At 29.7% G+C, this 9,759-nt stretch overlaps 1 protein-coding gene across 2 annotated transcripts in view; it reads right to left on the reverse strand.

The window, feature by feature from the left end:
* Nucleotides 1–947: 947 nt before the first annotated feature.
* The window catches only part of LOC111712704 (glutamate receptor ionotropic, delta-1), a 23,111-nt gene continuing 14,299 nt past the window's right edge, over nt 948–9,759 (reverse strand). Inside the window, exons 14-23 of one of the 2 annotated variants that reach the window (XM_023487393.1) lie at nt 9,411–9,454; nt 7,787–7,854; nt 7,365–7,394; nt 5,468–5,539; nt 4,975–5,023; nt 4,614–4,716; nt 3,547–3,609; nt 3,167–3,221; nt 2,123–2,205; nt 948–1,081 (exon numbers count right to left, since the gene is read on the reverse strand). In XM_023487393.1, the coding sequence (XP_023343161.1) occupies nt 1,024–1,081; nt 2,123–2,205; nt 3,167–3,221; nt 3,547–3,609; nt 4,614–4,716; nt 4,975–5,023; nt 5,468–5,539; nt 7,365–7,394; nt 7,787–7,854; nt 9,411–9,454 (625 nt within the window). In that variant the 3' untranslated portion in view covers nt 948–1,023. The remainder of the gene's footprint in view (nt 1,082–2,122; nt 2,206–3,166; nt 3,222–3,546; nt 3,610–4,613; nt 4,717–4,974; nt 5,024–5,467; nt 5,540–7,364; nt 7,395–7,786; nt 7,855–9,410; nt 9,455–9,759) is intronic. The other variant, XM_023487394.1, reaches the window with a different exon arrangement.

The following is a 9,759-nucleotide window of genomic DNA, read 5'->3' on the forward strand; positions in this document are numbered from 1 at the left end:
GGAAAAAAACTAGAGGGATAGGGGTGGGGGGGGGGGCCAAATGCCCCCCCCTAGCCTGTTAAGGGTTAGATGGTTTTTTCAAAAAGAGTCAAGAATCTTATTAATCTTAATCGCATTCAATTGAAATGAAAAGTTTTACATTAACAAATAGTCATAAATATTTTTGCTTTCAGGTATGCAATGCACAGTCTGGAGGTATGAAAACAGTATTGATAAATACATGCTGCTTTCTGATTATGTTTTGACCATGGCATGGCCAAGTTTCATTTACAAACTAGCTTGGGAACCCAGCTTTTCCTGGAACCCAAGTTTTCCCTGTAATTAAGTTAACCAACTAAATGAAGAATTTTTAAACCAAGCTTATGATCAGACATCCAAACAAATACTTAAACAAAGAGTACCACTTTACCCACAAAGGGTGAGACTGTAGAAACTCTCACCAATGGCAGAGCAGTATAATGGTCACATGATGCAGACAGAGACATTGACACTAATACTGCACTGCCGTTGGTGGGAGTTCTGGTCGCGTGATACGAACGAAATAATTATATTGTCAATTACATCTATTAAAAATGAAAAATTATTAAATTCAAATAACAATAGGAGCAAACCTAAGTTACTTAGGCTTCTCTAGGATATTGTCGTTTTCAGATTGGTTGTGTATTTGCTGAATACAATCTATTTAAACCTACTATTTTTATACAAAATTTTATATTTAGAGATATTTGTATAAATTTTACACAGTTTTTATCAATTTTTGAGACAGGAACATCAAATAGAACTCTTATGGGTCTCGATCAACTTCTAAAATGCTTAGGTTTTAGCCTATACACCCTTTCATTTTTCCTTTACAGTCCCTTTAAAGAATGTCGATAGCTTTTTTTTGAAAAATTATCTCAATTTGAGTGTGTTCTGTACAGAGTACAGAGTACAAATCCGCTCTTGCAACTTGTTTATTGTCTTTATTTGTATTATGAAATATACATAGATATATATTCACTGCTTTTATTTCTAAGTGATCTTCTATGTTAAATTCTGTTTTGCACGGGCTTTGCGAGGGTTCCGACATCTAGTAAAAACTCTAAACATTAAACAGATTAAGCAGTTAGAACATGAGTTAGAGTGTAGTTATAAAGACTGTAGTAAAATGCTAGGTCAAAACGTCTCTTAATTGTGCGACAAACTATTTTACACTTAAGTCTTCACCACAAATTCAAATTTTCTAATCACTTTATCTTTGCAACCTAATGTAGTAGACCTTGGATATTTCAAACTAAAGTTTCTGTTAGATTAAATATTATAAGTTTTAAATATCAACGGTTAGGATATAGGGCATGGAAAATTTGTGTTTGTGGAAAAAACTCAAATCCCTTTTGTCCTTGATGTAATTAAATAAATTGAATGGGAGCTTTTCTCACTGTTGAAATTTATCATTTCAGCAAAACACAATTCTGTTGGAGTTTGAGTTGAGGAGAATTTGAGATAAGGTACGGCTGGCGCAACTTAACAATTTCCAAGATATCAAGTCGAATAAATACGCTGATTAGAAAATTTGAGTTAGTGGCAAAAATACAATTCCTTTCAGAAAAAAAACATTAAGGGAACGTTTAAGAAGGATCGAATACATGAAAACTTTGTCCGTTCCGTTAACAAATGGTTTTAAAAAAAGCTTGAACATGCCCAGCTCTACCTATACCTGCCCTAGGCCTGGCACAACTGATAATTGAACTCTGAAAGACCACACGTTGGCAAATAGATTATCAAGCACAATAGGTGACAACAGAGAAATGGACCAATTATACACGACGACGTCACAAGTGTCAAATATAACAAGAAAACGAAATTTTCTCACATTAGTTGACATGTTTTTTAAGATTAAATAAAAAAAACACACATAAAATTGCACTTATGTTCTGTAAGATAAGCACTTTATTCTAAAATTATCAGTATTATTATTAATTTTGTTGGAAACAGAAACTAAGTTGACACTTATGACGTCAGAATACTGCTGTACTGAAAGTGTACAAATTCTACATTGCGATCTCTTGTACTAGAACCTATTTGCACATTGGTATTAGGTTAACCGGGATAGAATATTATCTAGTATCTATTTAATCTGTTCCTAAACTGAATATTTTCCAAGATAAGAATGGAACAGGAGAGAAGAATACCAACTCCTACCACTAGGAACAGGAACACTGTACTCTAAACAGAAACATTAAAAAACTGGATCTAATGGGGAAAAGGCGCCAAACACCAATGACAATCTGGTCACTGCAAACTAACCTGGAGGAGAAGGTCAATTTCAATTGACATTACTGTTACAACTTTGTGACTCTGTTGCTCCTCTAGTTCTGATTTTACACACAAGTGTAAGTAAAGCAAATTTACTCGGTTACATATTATAAATTCAAATTTTTTTGCTTCTCAATAGCTCAATAGCTCTTCAATAAAAGGAGTTATGATAAAAAACAAGATTTAAATCTTACGTACATTTTACTTTCGTTTGACGTGATGGTGTCATCATCTCAAATTAAACTCTTTGAATTTAAACAATTCCTAAATAATAATTGAATTTTTCCTTCCTTTTCATTTGTTTAAAAATGATGTAAAGAGTTTTGATTTGTTTACAAATAACTTAAAGAGTTTTGATTTGTTAACAAACGACGTAAAGAGTTTTGATTTGTTAACAAACGACGTAAAGAGTTTTGATTTGTTTACAAATGAGGTATAAGAGTTTTGTTGTGTATACAAATAACGTAAAGAGTTTTGATTGTTGTTAGTAATACTTATAACAAAGGTAAAAAAATGTATCTATATTTTCATATAGATACCTGCAACCCAAGGTAATAAGGCAAGGAAAATTAATTGTTGTTGCGTATTCTCTCCGTACATGCATTAAAACCAGTTCTCTCTGGGCGGTGTTTGTAAACAAGAATAGATGCTTCAGTGTTCCTCTAGTATCCAAGGAGGATAAAAGCATTTAATTTAGAAAATGTTTGATAATTCATATAATAGTTTCCTATGACCAGAATATTGCATCGATTTTTTATGTGAAAGATGGATCCCATCAGGCTGTGGCATACGTCTTGTGTTTACATTACAGTCCAGAGACAGTACACTGCAGTACTGAAAATGCGTAAACCTCTAAAATAACTTTCTTTACCTGAAACCCAAGTATTACATTTGTGTTGTTGCATGTAGAGACTCCTCCCAGCCCTCTAAACATTTAATAATTGTTTTTTCGACCCTAATTGTATAAAGCTTGCCTATTAGTACATGAATTGTGACTGATGAGCTATAGCTTGATTCTGTTAAAATAAACCTTTTTTGATTTTTTGATTTTTAAAACGTTCCGTAATTATCTGATACATGAACAAACGATTGTTCTTTGGTTAGTTTTTAAGTTTTCCCCATATATTCGTGTAAGGTATAAAAGTTTTGCATATTTTCATAATAACAAACCTTTCCAGAATACAGTTTTGAAATGTCCATTTCCGTATAGCAGGGTTGGATATATTCCTTATCTCATGCATAAAAACTTACCCTTTGTTTTTAGCCATTAAAGTACTAACAACCCCAGTCTCAATTAGCACAGCTAATTGTTGCCTGCAGACAAAAACATTCAAGCATTACTTTCTTTCTTTCAGAGCTTAAAGAGAAAAGGTTTCATGGCACAGTAGTGTGCCAGCACTTTAGTTCATGCTAAAAAGGATGGTATGGGTATTTTCAAATTACCCTCCATGTTATACACAAAGAGAATAGAATCTATAAAATCTAAAATTAATATTAAAAGAAAACCAAATTATGAAATAAGCTGGTTTCATAATTGACCATGATTATTTTACATAGACTCTATGCCTTTCAGTTTACAAACGATGATTTTCCAATAGATCAAACAAATCAAATGATGTTTTTATTCACCTAATTCATTTTATAAAGTTTATTTAACAGCTTTAAAAAATTCGAAATTGAAATGGATAGTCTAGGGATTTGTACACTTTGAACTCCCTTTCAGGCTAAAAGGGACTGACAAAATTCTTACCGAGGGATTGTCTAAATTCCACTCTAATATATATTCTATTCTCTTTGGTTATACAAGTTTCACCCTTAAAACCTTTATCTGGCCAATAGTGTGGAAGATATTGTCGGTTTTCTAGGTTTAAAGAAACTGTAATTACAAGTGACCCTCAAGGCAAAGATGCCCGATGTACAACAGTACCCTTGAAAGCTTTGTATGATCAAGTTTAAACTTTAAAGGTATCAATGTTTTTGTTTCTTCAAAAGGACTTTCAAGGAAAAATAAATATAGGTTGAAACCTGAGAATCTGCGTTTAACAATAACTATAAGACATCCCTTTAAAAACTACGAACTTAATTTCGAGAAACTCTTCATTTATTCTCCCGATTCACAGCAGTACCTTTGACAGCGCACTTTTATTGGAAAAATTGGAAAAAATCAGTTTTCAAAATTGTAAACAATGATTTTTAATTTATCCTTGTTCAGACAAATCTGTTTATGGTACTATTGTGATTGGTCAAAACTGGAATTTTAGATAAAGTTCAGTTAAATGGTTGATATTAGACTTTTTTTGTTTGTTTAAAATACTCACTGAAATAATTCTGTAAATGGTGAATTTTTCCGTAGATATATTCCAGTCTGTTGGGGTAGTATAGGGCTTACAGCTAGACTCTCAACCTCACATACATTCTTATCTAGATAATATATATTAATCTACATATATTTCTAGATATATTTCTAGATATATTCCAGCTTCCTGGGGTAGTATAGGGCTAACAGCTCAGTCAAGTTGTATAGTCTATATCTATTTATATTAATTAGCTATCTCTGTTGATGTGTTTGTTTGAATATATAAATTATAAGTTGTAAAAAATAATTTTGAAATAATAACTTTAAACAAATATTCAATTTGGAATGATATCTGAAAGTCTAAATAATTTTAAAATAATTACCAATAAAATTCAAAATTTCATCACCGAAGCCCACAATAAGGTAGTTGCTCTGAAAAAAGCCTAGTTAAAATAAAATAGGAATACAATGGTGTGTTTTTAGAATTATTTTCAAAAGTTTGTATATTTAGAATTAGAAATGAAGGAATAAAGTTTACAGCCTTTTGACCAACGCTCTGTTTAAAAATCTCATCCAAAAAGTCTCAAACCATCTCAAAAAAGAAAAGTTTTTGGCTCAAATACTTTATACCTCGCCTCCCTTCAACCAGTACGGTTATAAATAGTTAATTATTTAACCATGTGCTCCTTTACCAATTTTACCAAACTTATGTTTTGGGAACCCAACTTGATAAAGTAAGTTTCCCATACCTGCCTTGAAAAGTAGCTTTAAATAATTGTAACCTTACCAATACATCATAATTTTGTCCAGTACCATCTATTTTTAAAAAGATAAAGAAAAAAACTAGAAATTTCTGAAATATATTCTGAAACTTACTCTGATAGCTTTTAGAAGAGTTTCATCTTTATCAACTGACCAGTCTACAAGTCCATATTCATGACCGACAACCTTAAACATTTATTTATAAAATTGTGATTATGTAAAAAACTAAAAGTTGAAGAAACTATGTTTACAAGATTTTATCTTGAACTATTAAGTGTATTTTTCAAAGATTGTGACTCATAAACTAGAGAATAGAATATATATTAGAGGGGAATTTAATAGAAAAAAGTGTAAAACGGCCATTTTGTTGTACTGTTTCCATACTGCAGGTGTACTTCACATATTTGTGCTATATAACCTTTTGGGCCCTGGAACATCATTTTATAGAAAATCTAAAATTAATATTAAAAGAAAACCAAATTATGAAATAAGCTGGTTTCGTAATTGACCAATGATCATTTCACATAGACTCTATGCCTTTCAGTTTACAAACGATGATTTTCCGATAAAACTATAAATCAAATGATGTTTTTTATTCACCTAATTCATTTTACAAAGTTTATTTAACAGCTTTAAAAAATTCGAAATTGAAATGGATAGTCTAGGGAGCATACTGTAGTAATGAACTCTATTGCATATAATTTGTGAACATTTACATGATTTGTACACTTTGAACTCTCTTTCAGGCTGAAAGGGACTGACAAATTCATACCGAAGGATTGGCTAAAATCCACTCTAACTTATATTCTATTCTCTTTGTCTTTAATAGGCTGATGAACACATTTTATTAAATAAGTTAATTTTTAAGCTACTGTCAAAACTATTTGCTTGATAACAACATCAAACAACATCAAACAACATCAAACAACACCAAACAACATCAAACAACATCAAACAATATCAAACAACATCAAACAACATCAAACAACATCAACAACATCAAACAACATCAAACAACACCAAACAACATCAAACAACATCAAACAACATCAAACAACATCAATCAACACAAACAACATCAAACAACATCAAACAACATCAAACAACATCAACCAACACAAACAACATCAAACAACATCAAGCAACATCAAAACAGCATCAAACAACAAAACAACATCAAACAACATCAAACAACATTTAACAACATCAAAAAACATCAAACAACATCAAACAACACCAAACAACATCAAACAACACCAAACAACATCAAACAACATCAAACAACATTAATTAACATCAAACAACATCAAACAACATCAATCAACATCAATCAACATCAAAAACCATCAAACATCGTCAAACAACACCAAACAACATCAAACAACATCAAACAACATCAAACAACATCAAACAACATCAATCAACATCAAACAACATCAAACATCATCAACCAACATTAAACAACATCAAACAACATCAATCAACATCAAACAACATCAATCAACATCAAACAACATCAACCAACATCAATCAACATCAAACAACATCAAACAACATCAATCAACATCAAACAACATCAATCAACATCAAACAACATCAAACAACATCATGTAAGATTGCTTAAGCGCAACAACAAAATTAAAGGCAATTTTTTTCTGAAAACCCCGCACATTATATGTTAACATTTTTATCGTCAAAATGTGTTTGTATATAGAAAATAAAAAATTTGAGCATTTTTCCATTATTGACCTTTACTCTATATATCTTATTTAATATTTATTATTTCATACTAAACATGAAATGTAATCATAATAAAAAGTAATTCAATAGATATATTAATTTTATTTTCACTGTTCAGCGAAATGAATTAAACAACATAATTAAAGTATAAAGTTAAATTTTAAAAGTCTGCCAAACAAATTAAATGTTTGCCACAAATTCAAATGTTTAAATATATAGAGATTAGATAATTTGCAGAGCTTGTGGCAAAAGAATGATTGATAAATGATACCTTCTCATTCCATAGTCGCTGATATGTTATCTAACAAATATTGTGAATACAATAAAAAATGACAGAAAACTATCTAGAAAAACAAACAAAAAAAAAACTAAATTTAAAATAGAGAATTTGAATCTGATTTGGTTTTAAAGCATTGTTACTGATTGAACATTTTTTAAAGAAAAGTGTTAATGTTTAAAAACTGTTTAATAACTATTTATAACACACGGTTAAAAGTTTTTAGACGGTAATTTTCCCTTTATCGAGAAGCTATTTAACTTTTATTTTGTCCTAACCTTTAGCAAGTTAATTTTAATTTTATATTCATTTTTTATAGCACTTTCATAATAAAATTCAACCATGAAGTGAGTAAGAATCACAAAGTACACATTATGTTTCATAAAATGATATTTTGGAAATGTATTCTCATATTCCTTGTCTGAGTACTGCAGATCTGTTACAAATGCTGAACCAGCCGGCAGCGAGAGCTTTATATCCGTTTCTAAGTGATTTAAAAATCTAGAGAGTTTTTTAAGAATATAATAATGTTTTTGCTCATTTGAACTTTGTTTTTTGCTCATTTGAGCTATTATTTGGCTCATGGAAACATTTTTTTTTCATTTGAATTATTTTTTTGCTCATTTGAATTACGTGTTGCTCATTTGAACTATTTTTTGTTCATTAGAACTTTTCTGCTCATTTGAACTATTTTTTTGCTCATATCAAAACTATTATTTTGCTCATTGGAACTTTTATTTTTGCTCACACAAACTATTTTTTGGCTCATTTGAACTTTTTTTGCTCATTTGAACTATGTTTTCCTCATTGAACTATTATTTTTCTCATTTGAACTATTTTGGGCTCATTTGAACTATTTTTTTGCTCAATTGATTTTTTTGGCTCATCTGAATTATTTTGTTTGCTCATTTAAACCATATATTTTTCGGCTCAATTCAACTATTTTTGTAATCTAGTTCAAATGAGCAAAATAAATAGTTCAAATATGCTCAGAATGTTATCGTTTGAACTATTAGTCATTTGAAGTACTACAATTGGTACCACGTGCAATAGTTCAAACGACCAATATTTAAAAAAGTCAATAGTTCAAACGGCAGTAGTTCTAACCGAATATAATAATATATAAAATAGGAAGACGACATTATGGTAATGCATTTTATTGTTGTTACACTGTAAATAGTTTTTCTAGGTTCTTATTAAATCACTAATTACTAGAAATGGGTCTGTTTACACTCTAACATTTGATATTTCTAATGTCTTGAGTCTAAAAGTCGTCTTCTTAAATGAGTTTTCTAGTTATCACTGTAAATAAGGAAGAATTAGCATCCGTTCTAAAATAATGATAAGAGATCACGTTTTTTTAAAGTTCATAAATTGAATTTAACGTCAAGTTCAGGCTTCAGGGATTAACAAACTTGTCTCAACGATTGATCATTGGAAGTCTAAATGATTATTTAAAAAAAGCTTCCGCTCCCTAGCGGACCATAGTTTAGAAGTAAAGTTGATTTAAAATAGATTTATGGTTCACAACAAGTAAACTTCACATTGCTAAACAGATAATAAAGTTTATATGACAAAAAGTACTAACTAGCCACATGTTGTGATTATTATTTTAAAAGTAAATTTTTTTCTTATTATCTTTATATATTAATTGAAAAAAAGTTATATTTTTGACATTTTATTACTTTTAAAAACTATAATGCCATTTATAGGTGTGTTTAATTTGATTTAAAATTGCTGTTAAAAACTTTTCATAAGCAATTAGAACATTCGAGCTTTTTAATATGCTTATCAAATATTGTAGAAATGAAAAAGCTCTCTATCTCCTCTAACATCGGAAAATAATATAAAAAAGATTTATAAACTGCACTCTATAATGTACAATGTTTCCAATCTGTTGTAAACTAGAACCATTCATTTTCTTATAATAATTTTCTAATAAAAAGTTAGATAAATTAAAATAATAATCCGGGTTATTTTACCAAAATAAAAATTTAAAAACAAATAAAGATTTAAAAAATTATAATTATATTGTTTTACCCAGAATATCTTCCATTTGCGTTATCGGCAGCTTTGCAGTTTTACTAAAAATACAGAACAGTGAAAATAATTCTTATATACAGTGAAACCCTAAATAACGATCACATCGGAAGAATTTATCAAATGTCGTCTTGACAATTTTTCAGTTAGTTTTATACTATATTATGTAAATTTCAGTATTTGCGAAAATAAATAAATAGCCATGAATATGCGGGAACAGTTTTAAAGAGTTCCATATAATCATTTAATTAAAAAACTAAATATCTGCAACATTCCATTATCAGAAAGTGAAGAATACGACATTTGATGAATTCTTTCGATGTATTCGTTATTAAGGGTTTCACTGTAT

Source organism: Eurytemora carolleeae, unplaced genomic scaffold (genome assembly GCF_000591075.1).
Source record: "Eurytemora carolleeae unplaced genomic scaffold, Eaff_2.0 scaffold1315, whole genome shotgun sequence".
NCBI classification, from domain to species: domain Eukaryota; kingdom Metazoa; phylum Arthropoda; class Copepoda; order Calanoida; family Temoridae; genus Eurytemora; species Eurytemora carolleeae.